The following is a 19,427-nucleotide window of genomic DNA, read 5'->3' on the forward strand; positions in this document are numbered from 1 at the left end:
TATACCATTTGGATTTTTAAAATGTTTTGTAACTATCCACTACCACCTGTAAAAGAAAATTAAAACCATATTGAACCTTCTGCTCATAACAATGGTCACATGGGCTTTTGACTTTACATCCTTTTGCAAGTGTGTGGCATGATGAGATAAGATCTCGCCATATTTACCTGCATGTCCTTTCTTAGCAGTGGAATACAAGGCAGAATGGCCACCTGATTACGATATGTGGTAATATCCCTTTAGTAAGATACAACAGATGGATGTTTTATACTCTCTGTACATTGGTATCAGCATAATTATTCTAAGCATATGAGAGTCATATTAATACATATGTAATACTCAATTCTTATGATTAAATCCTAAATTACTTGCCTTAAATTATCTTAGTATTTTAAAAGTACATATCAAAGGAACTTAGTATTTAAAAAATTCTTTATTAAAAAGGCAAAACAAAGCCAATTATACAAATGAAACTACACTGCTAATAAAAAGCTGGATATTATATCTTTATAATCAATTATTTGGGTCTATGAATAATTTATTGTTTTTAATCCTATTAGGACTACATGTAGTGACATACAAAATTAAAACGCTCATAAAATTCAATATTTATCTAAACTTTATGATATTTTCCTACTGATACTCATTAGCTCTTCTTACAAAAGTAGTATTTTTACTTCATACTTACAAGAAGGCTCCTCTCTGGTACATTTTACCTTTTGTATTTTCTTAAAAACAAACAAACAAACAAAAAACAGGCCCACAAAAATTAAATCAGTACTTATTAGAAATGGATAAACAGAGAAATTATAAACACGAAGGCATAAAACCTCGACTGCAAAGCAAACACAGGCAACATGAAGGCATCGCACTACAGTCCTCTGTGGAACAGGAGGGAATGGGGCTCATACTCAGCCTCTCTTTCATTCTCTCTTTAGATCTCATCCAAGGGGTCTTGGTTGTTGATATTCTCTTATGAATACCAATATATGTAAATGGTTTGCTATTCTTTTGGGTTTTGTTTACATTTTTCTTTTTTCACCATAAATCTAGGCTTTTGAGGGGAGGAGACAGTTTAAATATATTTTTCAACTGCCTTATATGGAAATATTCCATTGCAGCTGTAATTTCCTGGGAAACCCTATTTTTAATAAGTTATCTGAAAGACAAATTTTTTTTTCAATTTGTTTTCAATCTTTAGACCACTCAAGGGTCTTCTTACACAGAACTACAGAAGATATATCAGTTGCCTTATTTTTTTAGAGGTCTGCAATATATTTTTAAAATCTTTACAAAAGAAAAATGCTTTATAAATACCAAGTATTTTAAAACTGTAAATATGTTTTATATCTTCACTAACGTTTCCAATGTTATGATTCCTGACAATCATAAAAATGGTAATACTTAAGTTAAGAGGTTAAATAGTGCTTAAGACAGAACAGACCGGTATTCATACAGCTACTCTAATGATGTTAGCAAAAGGTCAATCAGTTTTGCAGCGTCATACGCAAACATTAGTAAGGTGAGCATCCTGCACAACATGCCAGGAGGAAGGGAATGACTGGACATGCAATGGCAGAGGGAAGGAGTGAGAACAGCTTCCGGCATCAGCTTCAGAGGGTGGAGAAGGTTAATGTCATAGCCCAGATCATTCTTGTTTTCTGATTTAGCCTTTAAGCCAATCATACATGGAGGATAATTTTTAAAAGATATGTTTCAATAGGGAAAAGGTGTAAACCAAATTAAATCAAATGTATCAAATAAAAAAAGAAAAAACAGAAAAAACAATTTCCAAGGGTATGGAAACTCAGTTGCCTGGAGTGATTTCTGGTTTAGGCTTCTGTTCATCTAACATTTGAAATGTGTTTATCTGGCAAGTTCAGGAGGAACAAGAAATTCTAGTTCATTTAGAATTAAGAATGTTATGAAAAAATTTAACATTTGGCTATAAAGGTTGCCAAATAGAGTTTGGGTAATTTATACTACAATTCATTAAAAGGGTAACTTCTGTCATTCCAATTTTCCTTGGGGCTCTAACTTAGTCATAATTTTTATAGATAAAAGCTTACATGGAAACACAGGATTCTAGAGTTGGAAAGATCATGGGCCAGTAGTTCTCCAAGGAGGGAGAGGTAGTTTGAAAATTTATCAGGCAAGTTTAAATCTTTTTTTGTTTGGGAATATTATTATATAATTTTGGTTCAATGTTTTGAGACATGGTCTCACCGTGTCACCCAGGCTGGTGCACAGTGGCATGATTATGGCTCACTGTAGCCTTGACTTCCCGAATTCAAGTGATCTTCCCACTTCAGCCTCCTGAGTAGCTGGGACCACAGGTACACACTACCATGCCCAGCTAATTTTTATATTTTTTGTAAAGATGGGATTTCGCCATTTTGCCCCGGCTGGTCTTGAACGCCTGATCACAAGTGATCCTCCTGCCTCGGCCTCCCAATGTGCTTGGATTACAGGTATGAGCACTGCAGCCAGCAATGCTTTTGTTTTTAAATGAAAAAGCTAATGGCTCAGAGGGAATTAGCTCTCTAGGGTGATACTTAGAAAGGGGCAGAAATGGACTAATCCTGCCTTACTACACTTAGTTCAGTGCTTGTTTGATCACTGAAATTGGAAGAGACACCTGCCAGGTATTTGACAGATGTGTGTTGTCCCTGTGCCTTGCTTTGGGCAATCACAATGGAATCAGTGGCTGTTTGGAAGGTTAATCCCCTTCAAAGGGCTCATGACCTGGAGAGGCACAAGCTCAACCAGGCACAGACAGGTTAGTAAGCAGGGTGGAGGCAGCTCTGGTGTTTCTTAGTTGCAATGGTCACAGTGGCGAAAATAGGCGCAATCTAAATGCAAAACAGAGTTGAAATCCTCTATCTTATTTGGAAAGATCAGCTGAACTACATTTATACTTGAGTTGTAGAGTCGTACACCCCCATTGTGTAAGTGTAATCACACTTCCATTTCCCAGTCTAGGTGCTCAGTAAACACTGGCTGAATGACTCAAGGCCTCCAGTGCCTCCATTCTCCCTTAATAAGCCACATCTTCTAAGCAAATGACATAGACACTGGTTATTCTACCAAAAGTAATTCAGAAGTTCTGAGAGGAATAAATAAATAAAATACTTTGGTAAAATTGCAAAAGTCAGAGAGTAGAAAATAAGGAATCCGATTTCCGTATCTTCAGTTGCTGGTAGTTTTTTGGTTTCTGGTCTATATTGTCTTTTGCTCTCCAGACATAAGTGAAGGGCATTTTTCAGAGGAGTTATAGCTCTTTTATCTAAAATTTTACTGAATCCTAGGGCAGGACATCCTGGTGAATAGATAATAGATTAGTAAATCTCTGTCTTTAAAAGTTAACAGATTTTAATCCGTTAACTTTTCAATCCTGTTGACAAAATGTTCCTCAGTCATAGATCCTGGTTTTAAAGCTTCTCTGCCGAAACCAAAGGGCACGTGCAGCTAAACCCAGGACCACAGTAATGACTAAGGCAACAAGTGGCAAAGCCTCAAGGTCTCAAAGTAAAGATGGCTTTGTATTTTTTTTAAGTGACAAAACTTCTATATCCTAGGAAGTGTTTTCTACTTTACAGTCTATGCATTTATGGCAATAGCACTGCCACTGCTCCACACATTTCTGGAATTTGTGTTTTGTGACTGCCCAAAGATCTTATAGTACATTCTCTATTCTCCTGAGTAGCAAAATTCCTCTCTGAGGGTGGATTTAATTTGTAAGAAACAGCCAAAATTATTTTAGGCCACGAGAAGAGCTGTTCAACTCAGTAATACCATTTTGGATCAAAAATATAGAATGCTGAATGCCTGTAAAGACATCTCAAAATAATACTAAAATCAATTCCATAGCAAATTCTCAAAAATACTGTAAGTAACAATATCATTGAAGCAGTAATATCACCTCTATTTATTGATTACTCATGCTATTCTAAGCTCAATACCAAGCTGACAGGTTATAGGATCCAATCCTCCTAACAGCCACCCTCCCCCATATGAGTAGCATAAGAAGTCACCAAAAATGCACAATTGTAAATGGCAGAGACTAGATTTCAACATAGATCTAACTTCCAAGTCCATGCTGCTTCCAATTCCCTATTTCGCCCCTCAAAATATGGATAAAGCCTCTCAAAGACCTTAATTTCAAGTTGATAGCTTATAATTGGACAAATAAATCCTAGTGTACTGCTGTCATCACCTGATAATTAGCAAATATGATGCTGTTTGCTTTTCTCTCTCTCCCCTCAAAGTATTAAATATAACAACTGTTCAAACCTTCCTGTAATTATAAAAGTTCTCTCCCATTAGAACCAACAATCTCCACCAACCACTAAGATCCCATGGTAGGAAAGACTTCTTCAAAGTGTCAACAGAACTTTGTCATCCACATTTTGAGGGGTAAAATTGGGAACTGAAAACAGCATGGACTTTGCAGTTAGTCAGATGTGTTTGGAATCTAGTCTCTGCCATTTACAATTATGTATTTTTGGTAACATTACTTTAGAGCCACATTTGCTTAGTAAATAACTAATCCAGTCATGTCAATAAAAAGCAATACTTTCTCTAGCACTGTATAACAAAAGGGAAAAATCCACCTCTTCTTTGTTCAAGAGTCCCAGATTCAGTGACTTCATAAGCCACACCTGCAGTGGAAACCTCCTGTGACATAGCCCATATGCTATGTTAACCATCTGTGCCCGAGTGTTGGAAGACGGCAGCACTAAATAGGGTACATGGCTTTTGAAATAAACTAAATTTAGAACAGATTTATAAATATTCACACTCCATTTCTGAAGGTAAAAAAAAAAAACACGAAAACACCAAACTGATATTAGAACTTAAAATATACCAATTACGGAACAAATCTAGTCAATTTGGTAATCCAACATAGTGTTAATAATTACTTGAAAGGTCTTTAAAAATGTCATCTCAGAAGGAACAGAATTGAACACGTACTGTCTGATCATGACCCACTGAGGTCTCGTGAGATAAATATTTAATAAGAAGGAATACTCTTTTCTCCCATGTAAATATTTTAGTCTCTCTAAATTAATGGTCTCCATGTGCTTTAAGCCACTACTTTCAGGTTATCTTAAATGAAGAAAGCACTTAGCATAGCGAAACCGCAATTCATATAGCAAGATGAATCACCATACCCTGGAGCCTTTTAAAAAATACAAAAATAGAGAGAGAAAGAAAAGAAATGGGGGTGGGGGGAAGCATCAAATTAAAAAAAAAAAGTTTCAAGGCAATGTGAAGAAAATCAAGGCAAGTGAGAAGAGAGGCCATATTCTTTAAAAAGGGTATAACATTTCAATCCCTTTACCTGATGCTGTTACCAGGAGGCTGTCTGAGGCACCTGGTCTACAGGATGAGGCACTAACGGGGTTTATGGAAGAGCAAAAGGCAATGGTGGTAGGAATGACAAGGGAACTGTCTGAACATGCAGGTTGGTTCAGTCCGGGGGTTGCAGCAGGCCAGGCACCCACCTGAGACGTGGCCAGGGCTGAAACGGCACAGCCTGCAGGTGCCACAGTTAAATCTATGGATGGTTTTGGTGGCAGCTGAGGGGAGGATGACTTAGGAAGGTTCTCCTCATTGATCACCCTGTTCCCTTGTGGCAAACTGGAAGGAGTCGAAGCCACAGTTTTGTTATCAACTTTGGCCCCTGTGTTCGAGGCCCTGCTGCTGTCTATAATAACCTTGAGTTGGGGGTGTGGTGGAGAAGGAGTTTGGGAGAGCCCTGGCTTTTTTGGAGGGATAGGAGGAGGATTTCCTCTGTCAACTCGTGCTACACCATGAGTCTTTAAACTGGTCCGACCAACTGGAGGGTGGGTGCCAACATCCCCTGTTGGGGGAGCTCCAGGCCTTGAGGGAGCACCTGCTTGAGGGCTTGTAAATCTTGACAGTGCTTGGGTCACAGTATTCCGAGCTAGTTGTTTGGCCACTAGGTTGTCACGACTTGTAGGCGAGACATCTCTTGACGGAGGACTTTGGGTAGTATTTCCATTTTGGTCTGGGTCGTTAGCATTGCCCTGAAATCTAAACCTAGCTGCTTGGATTCGTGGGTTTAGACCTGGATGCAAAGAGGTGTTGGCACATGGTGAATGTAAACTGTGCATAGGTGGAGCTTGTGAGTTCTGAGGAGCTATGCCTGGTGTTTGAGCAGTGGGAGGGGCAGCATTACTGGGAAGTGGGGGTGTGCTACTGGTTGGATCCGATGTTGAGCCAGTGCTTGGTCCATTTTCCTCAATTTTGTTTGCACTTGGAGGTGGGAAAGCGGGTACAGAAGCGCCAATCAAGTCACCATAGGAAGCCTGCCTGTCAATACCCGGTCTGGCCATAGTGGCACTGGTGCACACGCTCCCTTTTGCATTTGCAGAAACTAGGGGACTCCCTGTGGAAGGTTTTACAGGCATGGTTAAAGGCAACTTTTTCATGTGGTCAGCACTTTCTGTCACTAGGTCTGTCTGGCATGCAACAGACCTTGTCACAGTTCCTTCTGTTCCCACAGATATGGAAACCAAACGCCTATCTTTTGTCTTCCGTGGAAGAGAGAGGCTTGGTTTGCTGTCACTTCCCTTTTTCAGTTGCTCAATCATTTTCCTCATCTTGTCTATCTCCTCTTTGAGGTCAGTGGTGTGTGCTTCTTCCCGGTTCAGCTTGGCACGAAGCTGTTCCCGCTCAGTGTCAAACTCAGAGAGTTGTTTTTCCATCTGAGCTTCCATTTCTGTGCTTCTTCGTTTCTCAGCGGAGAGTTCCTCTTCTAATTCATTCGTCTTTTTCTTTTCCTCTTCCAGTTTGGCCATTACGTCTTCGAGCTTCTGGGCCTCCTCTATGACTTTGCCTGAGAGCTGCTTGCACTCTTTGACCAGCATCAGGACCACCTGCTTGTTCTTGCCACGCTCTTCCTCAAGGCGGGCAGCCAGCTTCTTGTGCTCTTGCTCAAGGGCTTGTAGCTGAAGCTTCTCCATTTCCAGCTGAAAGAAATTCACAGGAAAACCCTGATTAATATACAGAATTTTCTTTTCACCAAGGAAATGCTTTTTATGAGATTTTTATTAATTTTCTAACAATTAAATAATTCGGGTTAGCAAAAACGCCACATTTTCAAAAAGTGTTGTGATAAGAAATATTTTAAAGACCCATTAAAATGAGAAAATAGACGTAAATGGCTTTATAAAGACATCTAAATTACAACAATAGAGAATTTTTAAAGTCTATTGAAGTTAACTACAGAAAAAGAGAACAATAATCAGATGCTTTAAATCACAGCACAGGGATCAGAAAGGTCTATTTTTATAAAAACACAGCTCTGTGATGGAATTGGTGATATTTTTAAAAAAGGTTTAATGCTTTAAAATTATTAATCTCTGAGGTAAAGTGTCATGAAAAGTACTGAAAACTGAGGACTTCAGTTAAATTCTAAGCCCCCATGTTTGCTAATTGTATTACCTATCTCAGTAATGTAACTTCTTTGAGCTTCCTATGATGAGTTGTTGTGGAAATCATATAAAATTATATATGAAAGAAAGTTCTTTGAAAACTCTGAAGAGCTAAACAACGATCTTATTAGAACTACATTTGGTGTCAGTGAACCCGGAGCCTGACCTTGTCTCCTACTTTGATCCTGCTTACTCCCTTAGCTTCACTGGATGCCCGAGTTTCCTAAACATGGTCCTGCCTCGGGGTCTTTGTCCTTGCTGTTCTCTCTGCATGGGATTCCCACCACACACCTTCCCGTAGCGCCATGGCAGAAGAGTGACCTGTGGGAGGGTGAGTAGGAGCAAAATTCCAGCCCTCTCTCCCTTCCTTGGATTTCCCTACTCACCCAGCTGCCTGCCCAGGCATGAAGACGGGGGTGCCTTTTCCTTCACAGAAAGGCACTGTCTGTTCACCAAGCCACAGGCCCTTAGGATTGGTGCTTTCCAGAGTGAAATCATTTTTCTAACTGATCAGCCTAGACAGGGAGCTTTCAAAGCCTTTCTTTCTCCAGATGGGGCTTTCTAATATACACAAAAGCTCCCAATAGCACAAGAGGTTGGCTTGTTCATTTCTTCCAGACTTCTGCTCAGCTGTCACCTTTACAATGAGGCCTTCCCTCACCACCCTGTGGGAAATAACAGTTGACAAACTCCCACCCTTGTGTTTATCAACCTTTGTTCACTACCTGCCTGCAGCCCCCTCACCCCAAATGTGACTTTACTGAGGGCAGGGACTGTGTCCTTAAGACCTAGAACAGTGGCTGGCACACAGTGGTGCTTAATAAATTGTATATTGAATGAATGAGCTGAAATTAACATAGTTCCACTGATAACAATCAACTTCCGTTACTTCCGTAGAAGTGATGGGCTTTCTGGCTAAGTGGGCAGCCTCACAGCGGCACTAGTCTAACATGTTCCTGCAAATTTCTCACTTCTGTCTAGGGAAGCATCTGTCACGAAGGGCTCATGAAGGGCAAAGGACACACCCCAAGCTGGGATACAGAAGCCAGGTTAGCCTACACGCCTCACTTCCCCAACTAGTGAAATGTTCCACTGGCGGTCCATAATGGGCCTTATGGTTCCTAAAGGTTAAAGTAGATCTACCTGATTATAAAGATGTGGATAGGACTTGTTTTCCCCTGTAGATGTTAAACACAAATATCCTCTCAAGAGAGTCACTACTTATTTGAGTCAAATTTTTGTCATCAATAACAAAGGAAGATACTCTCATGATCTGTAAGTCCTGACGATGTTCCTGTTTCTTACCCTGTTACAAAAATCCACGACTCCTTTCCCCTCACAGTCAGTCATGGAACCAAAAGGAGAAAATGGCTTGCTGTACAACTAATGGTCAGAGATAGTGTTTCTTTACTCTGGGATGCTTCCTGCTTTGACAAACAATTGCTAAATAGCATTGGGATGTGTCCCATAAATAGATAATCAGGAATATAGATTATTCCTCAAGCATAATTACATATATACTTTATTCTACTGGATAAAATTTTGGGAGTAATTCATAAGTAGATTAGGTAAGACTGGGGAACAATAGTGTTGTCATATACTGTTTTTATATGTATATCTTATTCACGTGGGTGTCTTGCACAAATTTGACATATTATTAACTAAAACACATTGAACTCTTCTGAGATGCACCAAATAACAGACTGGTATTAGAAGGCATATGCAAAGTTAGAACTATTAAGAAAATTTAAATCGTATTTTATACTAACCCCAACAAAAAAAAATTCTTACAGCAATGTAAGAAAAACATAAACTAGGCCAGTTTTCCGCTAACTATTAAAATACAAATTTCATCATTTGCCTCTGAAGGTAGAGAATTTTAAGAGCTACCTTCATTTTACAAAACAATAACTAGAGGCCATATTAGTGTTTTTCCTAATGTCATCCAGCTAATGAGTGTCAGTCATGGCAATCACTCGGGGTTCTACCTGTCTCAGGTTTTTCTCACTGTATCTCACATCTTGTCCACAGTAATTCTGCACTATGGATCATCATCTTTCAGAATCAAATTGAGAAGGAGTTCCAAGTGGAGAGCAATTCAGCTAATCTCAAATATTTATACAGAAAACTATACTATTATAAAAGCATCTGTAATCCTTTTCTATCTTTGTCCTCAATCACTTGTGCTTTGTAAATCCTATCTCAAACTAATACATGTCTTAATAAAAGTTTACCACAGAGAGCAGAGCACAGAGGAAACCTCACAATTGATATACCTATAAACACATGGCTCTAAACTCAATCTCTGACTCCCAACCATCAATCACTCTACCTAACTTTATTTAGCTTCCTCTGCCATTTACTACAGGGGATATTTCAAACCTCTGCCTTTCCCCAAATCTTCACCCAGTGACCACTCAACTGACTTAGTCTCTCTTTACAGACTCCTTTATCAAAAACATTCAAACTCACTCACTTCCCCTCTTCATCCTATCTCCTCCTTTAAGCTTTTTCATAGCAACACCAATCTATATTTCCTACCCTTCAATCTAAGGGGGAAAGGTTTCCATCTGCTCAGTGTTGGACTTTCCTTCAGCGCTTAACTTCATTCTCTCCCGTCACCTCTGGGACTCACTCCATCAGTTATTATGTTGCTCTTTTTAAAATATTAAACACCTTTTTCTCTACAGGAGCCTTCCAATCACATTATATAAACACAGTACATAAACATTTTTATATTAAAAAATCTTTGACCATTTCAGCTCAGAGACAAACTATGTGTACTTAAGAGAATAAGGGATGTAGTACAAAATAACATACTCCCATACTTTAAACATAATTTTTATATTAAAAAATCTTTGACCATTTCAGCTCAGAGACAAATTATGTGTACTTAAGAGAATAAGAGATGTAGTACTAAATTCTGATCCCGAACTTACTAGCTGTGTGACCTTTGTAAGTTCTCTAAAAATTGGTTCTGTATGATCCTAATTATGTTATTTTATGGTTTTAAATAAGACAACACGTGTAAATCACATAGCATAGTGCCCGGCACTAAAAAATACCAAGTTTTCCATTCATAACACAATAGACTATTTGTATTATTTTAAAATGTGTGTGTGACTTTGCACTATATTTCTTCCTCTGGAAACACACTAGAGGCATACAAAAATCTAGAGAATACACCATATTAAACATGTAGATGAATGTTTTTATAAGTTAGATAGGGGTTATAATTTAGCAATTATGAAATATATCAGAGAAAGTTCTGCTACCAGTAATGGAGAAGCAATGGTTATTAGACTAATTCTCCTGCAGATAATAATTATAACCCCTTGAAAAACATATAAAACATAGTGATTTAAAGGCTCTTGAGAGCAATAAAAGAGGTAGAAATGAGAGAAGAGTAAACCCTCCTGTAAGAAAGGAGCCATAGCATTGGATGAGATTTGCCTTCATGTAGCTGCTCAGCTGGAGGCAATTCCCTATTCTGGTAGCACTGGCAGCTGAAACTCAAGTACAATGCACTGGTGATATGGGCTTGAGGAGTCAGAGGATGAAACTGAGGTTGCCACGGTTTACCAGCATCCTTGTTTGACCCTTGAATTACACATTCATGCGGCAGACCCCACAGAATGACAGAAGGTGGCTGCTGAATGTCTGACAGAGCTGAGCAAAGACCTCAGATGCTGCCAACTGCAAGGAGACAGAATATGAATCTAACCAGGTTAACTGTTTACTAGAACAAAGTACAGCTCTTCAGCAGGTAACAGAATCCAGAGTCTGCAACATATCATATCATCCTCAGTGTTCAGTATACAATAAGAAATTACTAGACAATGAAATTAAGAAAAAGTGAATCCTAGTCTAGAGAAAAGTAGTCAATAAAAACTGGCCCAAGATGATCCATGCTGGAATTAGCGACAAGGATTTTAAAGCAGCCATTTTCAAAGAAAATATGGTCATAATAAATGAGGGGAAGGGGAATCCTGGCATACAAACGAAAACTATAAAAAAAGAACCAAATGTACAAACAGAACTGATAAGTGTAATATCTAAACTGACAAAAAGTTCACTGAATGGGCTTAATAGCAGATTTGAGAGAGCAGAAGAAAAATAATAATTAATTTGAAAATAAAGCAAAAGAAAGTATTTGATTTGAAGAGCATAGAAAAAAAGATTGAAAAAATTGAACAGCATCTTATTTATATCTAGGGCAATACAAACTGGTTTAAATTCCATGAACTGGAGTTCCAAAAAGAGAAAAAAGACAGAACGCAGAAGAAAAATATCTTGGAAGAAAAAATGGCCCCAAAATTTACAAATTTGATTAAAAAGGCAAACTTACAAAAATCCAGGAAGCTCAGCAATTTCAAAGCAGAAAAATATAAAGTTATACCTAGGCACATCATAGTAAAACTGCTGAAAACAAAGACAAATAATCTTGAAATCAGCCAAAAAATTAAAGACATATTACGTACAGAGAATCTGCAACATAAATGATGGCAATGGTGATAATTTTCTCTAAAATATACAAAGCAGAACCTGACAGAAATACAGGAAAAATAGACAAATCTACAATAATAACAATATCTCACTTAAAAAACCTAGATTAAAAAGCTCAGCAAGAATATAAATAGTATATCTGAAAACACTATAAAAATCACCTGGCCATTGATATTTATAGGGTAGAATATACCAAAACTACAAAAGATATTCTTTTCAAATGTACTTGCTGAGCTATTGAGAACTACCAAACCAATAGATTTCAAAAGGCTAAAATCTTATAGAATGTGTTCTCTGACTAAAGCAGAATTAAACTGGAAATAAATCATAAGATATTAAGAAAACCTCAAAATTCAAAAATAAAACAATATATTGCTAAATAGTAAAGAGGATTAAGAGGAAATCACAAATTTAGAATATATTTGGGGCTGAATGAACATAAGAACGCAGCATACCAAAATTTGTGGGACTCTGAAAGCAGAGCATCTAAAAGCAGCTAAGGCCGATATGGCTTTAAATGTTTACTTTAGAAGAGCTGCCTCAAATCAATCATTCTAGTTTCACGTTAAGAAGCTAGGAAAAGATGGACAAAGTAAATCCAAAGTAGAAGGAATCAAATACCAAAGAAATTGATGAAACAGAAGAAATGATAGAGAAATTAACAAAGCCAAAAATTGTATCTCATCTAAAAGATTAATAATATTGCTAAATATGTAGAAAACCAGATCTAGAAATAGAGAAAAACACAAATTACAAATAACAGGAATGAAAGAGGGGATATCACTACAGATTAAAGAAATATTAAAAGGATAACTTTGTGCCAATAAGTTCAATAAATTAAAAAACCTCTGAAACCTACACTTTCAGAAATTACACAAAATGACATAGAAAATTGGAATGGCTTTATATTTTTTTAAGAGAAACTAAATTCACGATTAAAAACTTCTTCCCAAAGAAAACTCCTAGCTTATAAGGCTGTACTGATGTTCTAGAAAATATTAAAGAAAAAAAAATGATGCCAAACTTACACCCTTTCAGAAAATAGAAAAGACTTCCAACTCACTTTGTGAACAAAAAATTACCTCTATACAAAACAAAATATTTTTTAAATTTACAGAGAAAACATCTCTCTTGGACACAGACACAAAACTCTTTAGCAAAATATAGGCAAATGAAATCCACCAATATATAAAAAAAGTAATAAAAAGGTGACCATGTGAGATTTACCTTAGGGGTCTAAGTTGGTTTAATATTTGAAAATCAATCTGTGTAACTCAATATATTAAAAGATAAAAGAGAAACACCAGGATTATGTCAACAAATGCGAATAAACTATTTTTTTAAATCAAAACCATTCATGATAAAAAAAAACCTTCCAACAAAGAATAGAATGAAACCTCAAATGAGATAAAGAGCATCTATGAAAAGCACAGCTAACATTGTACTTAATGATGAAACATGAAATATTTTTTCCCTAAGAAAAAGACAATAAAGTCTACTTTCACTACTTCTGTTTAACATTGCACTGGAGGTTCTAGTCACTGCAATAATTCCAGGGCAGTGGTGGGGAAGAAGAAAAAGGCAGGCAGGCAAATAATTTGGAAAGGAATAAGTAAAATGTTCTCTATAGATCATATATTTTATATTTTTAACCTAGAAAATCATGAATATACAAAATAATGGCTAGAACTATTTAAGTAATATAGCAAGATTACAGAATACAGTGTGAACATACAAAGTCAATTGAATACCTGCACATTAACAACATTTGAAATTCTTAAACAAATAATGCTATTTACAATAGCATCAAAAAATAAAATATGAGTAACAGCAACAAATGACTTCTAAGACCACTACACTGATAGAAGCCAAATGTTGCTAAGAGATTAAAGATCTGAATAAATGGAGAAATGTACTACAATTATGAGTTGGAAGACTCTACTTTACTAAGATGTCAGTTCTCACAAAATTAGTCTATAGATTCAGTGAAATTTTGATCCCTGCAAACTTTTGGAGAAGCCAAACTGCCCTTAATTTTTTTTTTTTGTAGGGAAGCCCAAAGGATTCAGACTAGCCAAACAATTTAGATAAAGCAAACAAAGCTGGAAGACTAACAGCTCCTGAATTTAAGGCTAACTATTAAAACAATAGTCATCGTTTACCTAAAATTCTAATATAGGTAAGACTAATCCATGATGAAAAAATCAGAATAGTGCTCAGCAGTTTCCTGAGTTAGGGGAGGGACTTATTGGGTAGGTACTGCAGGAACCTTTTTATGTGGTGATAGAAATATTCTATATCTTGTTGGTGGGGTGGGGGATGCACAGATTACCCACATGTATGCATTTTCAAAACTCATTAATTTTTAGACTTAAGATATGTGAATTGTACTTCCTGTAAACTTTTCCTTAAGAATCTGTAAACTAATTTTGAATTCCAGGTTTTCATTTTGGCCTTATACTGCAGTATGAGTAAGTAATTCTGAAACTACTCTGTGTGTTCCACACTTCAGTAAATGAGTAAATATACTGAAGTACAGTGAAAATCGGGTTTCTCACTGGTGGAAAATAGGAGTCATAAATAGAAAAAGGACTGGCATATACTCTATGGCTTGGAATTAGATTCAGGAATGTCAGTGTCAGTATACTGACAGCCTGATACATAGAGAGACAGACAAGATATATAGCTATGTTTTGTGTACATATGAATATGATAAATATATGTAATTTCCTAGCTCCAGATTTGTTGCTAAGTACCATCTCCCATTAAATAGGAAACAGTGCTCCTGGAAGAAATACCTAAGTCCAAGCATTGGGTTAAAGAAAACACAAAATGAGCCTGGAGTATCTTGCTGCAAGTGCTCAAAAATGATGAGAATATATAGAAGAAGCCAGCTTAAGAGGGCTCCCAGTGGCCAAATCTGGGACAGATAGTGATGGTAAGTTTTGAACTCATCAAATAGGCATCCATGACTCCACACTGATGTAATAAACAAGTAAACAGGGGAGAAAGAAAAGCTTTTCCTTACAGCAGAATGCCACATAAAAAATGCAGAAGGAATAATGGGGTTGGAAAATCATCAGTGGATTCTAAAACTAGCAGGTGAACATTTAATGAATAAGATATTTAAAGAATATCAACATATTTCTCCACAAATTAGTTATTAACACAAAAGGAACAATAACAACTAAACAGTGAGGAAAACATGCAAAAGCTGAATAAAATCATCAGGAAACATTAGACAAACTTGAATTGAGTGACGTTTTACAAAATACCTAGCCCATGCTCTTCAGAAATATCAAGGTAAATAAAGCAAAGAAAGATTGAAGAACTGTTGCAGCTTAAAGGAGACTAAAGAGAAATAACAATTAAATGCAATGCCTGATCTTGAATTGGGAAAATAATTGCTACAAAGACCATTATTGGAACAACTGGGGGGAAATGAATATGTGGATTAGAAAAAATGCTGTTTCAATTACAAATTTCCTCATTTTAAAAAACTGTATGGTGATTATGTAAGAGATTGTCCTTATTCTTAGTAAATATACATCAAAATATTTAGGAGTAAAAAACCATATGTCTTTAATTTATTTTCTAATGGTTTGGAAAAATATCTGTGTGTGTGCGCTCACGCATGTATGTGTGTAAAGGAAAAGGAAAAAATAAAGCAGATTAGATAAAATATAAACAACTGTGAATCTGGGTAAAGAATGCTGATACCATACTATTCTTGCAACTTTTCTGTAAGGTTCAAATTATATCAAAATTAAAAGTTTGGAAAATGTAAGCGGCACTACAATAGAGGAAAATTACAATTATATAAGAAACAGATATGGTAATCACTTGAATATGAGGAAGGATTTCTTTTAAAAGCTTCAAAATAGTCCTATGCAGAAGAGCAAAACTGGATCCACACCTTTCAACATATACAAAAAATAACTCAAGATGGATCAAATATTTAAACATAACATCTCAAACTATAAAAATCCTAGAAGAAAATCGAGGAAATACCATTCTAGACTTCAGCATTGGCAAAAAAAAAAAAAAAAAAAAAAAAGTTATGGCTAAGACCTTGAAAGCAATCACAACAAAAATACAAATTGTTAAATGGGACCTAATTAAACTAAAAAGCTTCTACATGACCAAAGAAACACTCAATGAATAAACACTCTAAAAAATAAGAGAAAATATTCATAAACTATGCATCTGACAAAGGTCTAACATCCAGAATCTATAAATAACTTAAATCAACAAGCAAAAACCAAATAACCCAATTAAAAAGGTGGGCAAAGGACATGAACAGACATTTCTCAAAAGAAGATATACGAGTAGTCAACAAACATGAAACAATGCTCTATATCACTAATATCAGAGAAATGCAAATCAAAACCACAATGAGATACCGCTTCACACCAGTCAGAATGGCTATTACTAAAAAGTCAAAAAAAAAAAATAGATGCTGAAGAGGCTGTGGAGAAAAGAGGACACTTATACACTGTCGGTAGAAATGTAAATTAGTTCAGCCACAGTGGAAAGCAGTTTGGAGATTTCTCAAAGAACTCAGAAATACCATCCAACCCAGCAAACCCATAACTGGGTATACACCCAAAGGAAAATACATTGTTCTACCAAAAAGACACATGCATGCCTATGTTTATCTCAGCACTATTCACAATCAGCAAAGACATGGAATCAACCTAGGTGCCCATCAACAGTGAACTGGATAAAGAAAATGCGGTACATATACACCATATACGCCATACGTATACACATATATGCCAACTAAAAGAATGAAATCACGTCCTTTGCAGCAACATGGATGCAGATGGGGGTAATTATTCTAAGTGAACTAATCCAAGAACAGAAAACCAAATACCACAAGTTCTCACTTGTAAGTAGAAGCCAAACATTGGGTACACATAAAAAGATAGGAACAATAGATGCTGAGGACTCCAAAAGAGGGGAAAGGGGAAAGGACTGAAAAACTACCTATTGGGTACTATGCTCACTACTTGGGTGACAGGATCAATCACACCCCAAAACTCAGCATCATACAATATGCCAATGTCAACCTGCACATGTTCCCCCTAAATCTAAAATAAAATCGAAATTATTTTTTAAAAAGCTTCAAAATAAAGTTTAAAAATGAAAAGAAAAGAAAGGCCAAGGAAGAATGACTTTTTTATGTATTAAGGGAGTTGTGACTCATCCAAAAAGGTATGTCTGGAACCCATCAAGAGACATAAGTAAAGAGAGGGTGAGAATCAGGTTGTAGAGAAGAATGCACCAGGAGACTTACAGAGTTAAAGCATTACCCCAGGAAACCAGAAAAGGCTACTGCAGGGAGAAGAGAGCCAATAATATTCCTGAAGAAATGGGTACCAAATGGCATTGGAGAAGGAACTATATTTTGTCCTTAAAAAAGGTAAATATAAGTAAATCATGATACATGATTTTTAATAATTTCATATGGTAGATTAAATTTGAATAACTGCTTTTTGATGTTCAAAAGCCTGGCCTTTATTTATTTATGAATGAATGAATGAATGAGATAGGGTCTCGCTGTTGCCCAGGCCAGAGTGTAGTGGGGTGATCTCAGCTCACTGCAACCTCTGCCTCCTGGGTTCGAGAGATTCTTTTGCCTCAGCCTCCTGAGTAGCTAGGACTACAGGTATGCGAGAACATACCTGGCTAATTTTTGTATTTTTAGTAGAGACAGAGTTTCATCACGTTGGCTAGGCTGGCCTCAAACTCCTGATCTCAAGTGATCCGCCTGCCTCAGTCTCCCAAACTGCTGGGATTACAAGTGTGAGCCACTGCACCCAACCAAGCCCGGCTTCAATTTTAATAAATGTTATGAGCCAGTAAGTTTCTCAAACCACTAGTGTATATAACAAACATTTTTTTTTTCTGGTGATCATATGCCTTTTGAATCTTACGTACTATGAAAAACACAACATCACAGACATGGTATTTCTACCAAAAATGCAAAAGCTGATCAAACTGTGATCAAACTGAAAAGTCCTAACTCATTATTACAAATTTCATATATGACTATTCACAATAGCAAAGACATGGAATCAACCCGAATGCCCATCAGTGACAGACTGGATAAAGAAAATGTCGTACATATACACCATGGGATACTATAAAGCTGTACAAACGAACAAGATCACACACTTTGCAGGGACATGGATGGAGCTGGACGCTATTATTCTCAGCAAACTAACATAGGAACAGAAAACCAAACACTGCATGTTCTCACTTATAAGTGGGAGCTGAACAATGTCAACACATAGACACAGGGAGGGGCACAACACACACTGGGGCCTGTTGGGGCATGGCAGGGGTAGAGCATCAGGAAGGATAGCTAATGCAGGCTGAGCTTAATGCCTATGTGATGGGTTGACAGGTGCAGCAAACCACCATGGCACATGTTTACCTATGTGACAAACCTGCACATCTTGCACATGTGCCCTGGAACTTCAAAAATTTCCTGCATGTTCATTCTCCATGATACGTAGAAAAATGACCTATTTCAAGCAAAATCTTTTCTGTGGCCTCTCTTCTTGATTGTTTCAATCTTTATTAATACATTTTGAACGTCTTTTGAATACCTGACCTTCATGTTTTTAGCTCTTTTTGAAGCATGAACTAGATCGATCATATATTTAATAAGCGTTTTAGAGCTGGTCTTTTGATCCAATATCATATAGGCATTTTTTCCCTCTAAACTTTGGGATATTCTCTTGATTGTAGAGCTGTGGGGGAATACATGTGTTAAAATCTGTGTCTCTCAATCTTAAATGGCTTGAGGGAATGACATAAAAATCACAAAGAATCCAAAGTATTAAGGATTTTCAACTTTTCTAGCAGTAAGGAAGAAATACAGTACATATAGGAAGCCTGAGAAGCAGGAGATCTGAGTTCTACCACCGAGTGGCTATAGGAAAGTCGCCCTCACACAGCAGTTAAGTATGTGGACTCTGAAGGCAGACTGCTTGTCTTCAAGCCAATAGGCACAGCTGTTCAACTTCTCTGTGACCTTAATTTACTTATGCTTAAAATGCAATAATAATAGCCTCTACTGTATGTAATAACAATATCCTAAGGATCAAATGAGTTGATTTAATAGGACACGGCATACACTGCGAGCTCATTACATCTCCGGGGAATCCCTTAAGCTCTCTGAATTTAATCATATAATTTTGAAACCTCCTGTCATCATCACCATCAAGAGTCGTTGGCTCTTTCCTATATTTTTTCCTATCATCAATAAAGTAGTTTCCAATACTACTTTTACAGATTTTTAAAAAAATTGTTCAAGTCAGTATAACAGCAGTGAATGTGCACTTGTTGAAATTTGAGTCATCTTGGTATTAATTTGTTCACACATTATCACAAGCAATGTCTTAAAGAACTTTTGAAGAGAAAATATCTAAACTGTGTACAAGGAAC

At 36.8% G+C, this 19,427-nt stretch overlaps 1 protein-coding gene across 5 annotated transcripts in view; it reads right to left on the bottom strand.

Annotated features, from left to right (window-relative positions):
- Positions 1-19,427, bottom strand: part of CTTNBP2 (cortactin binding protein 2) — a 159,631-nt gene that overhangs the window by 74,960 nt on the left and 65,244 nt on the right. For 4 of the 5 annotated variants that reach the window (XM_055392150.2, XM_019031726.4, XM_055392152.2 and 1 more), the window contains exon 4: positions 5,345-6,998. In XM_055392150.2, coding sequence (XP_055248125.1) covers positions 5,345-6,998 — 1,654 coding nt within the window. Of the gene's footprint in view, positions 1-688; positions 729-5,344; positions 6,999-19,427 lie in introns of all 5 variants that reach the window. The other variant, XM_055392151.2, reaches the window with a different exon arrangement.

The sequence above is a fragment of the Gorilla gorilla genome, chromosome 6 (assembly GCF_029281585.2).
Source record: "Gorilla gorilla gorilla isolate KB3781 chromosome 6, NHGRI_mGorGor1-v2.1_pri, whole genome shotgun sequence".
Taxonomy (NCBI): Eukaryota; Metazoa; Chordata; class Mammalia; order Primates; family Hominidae; genus Gorilla; species Gorilla gorilla.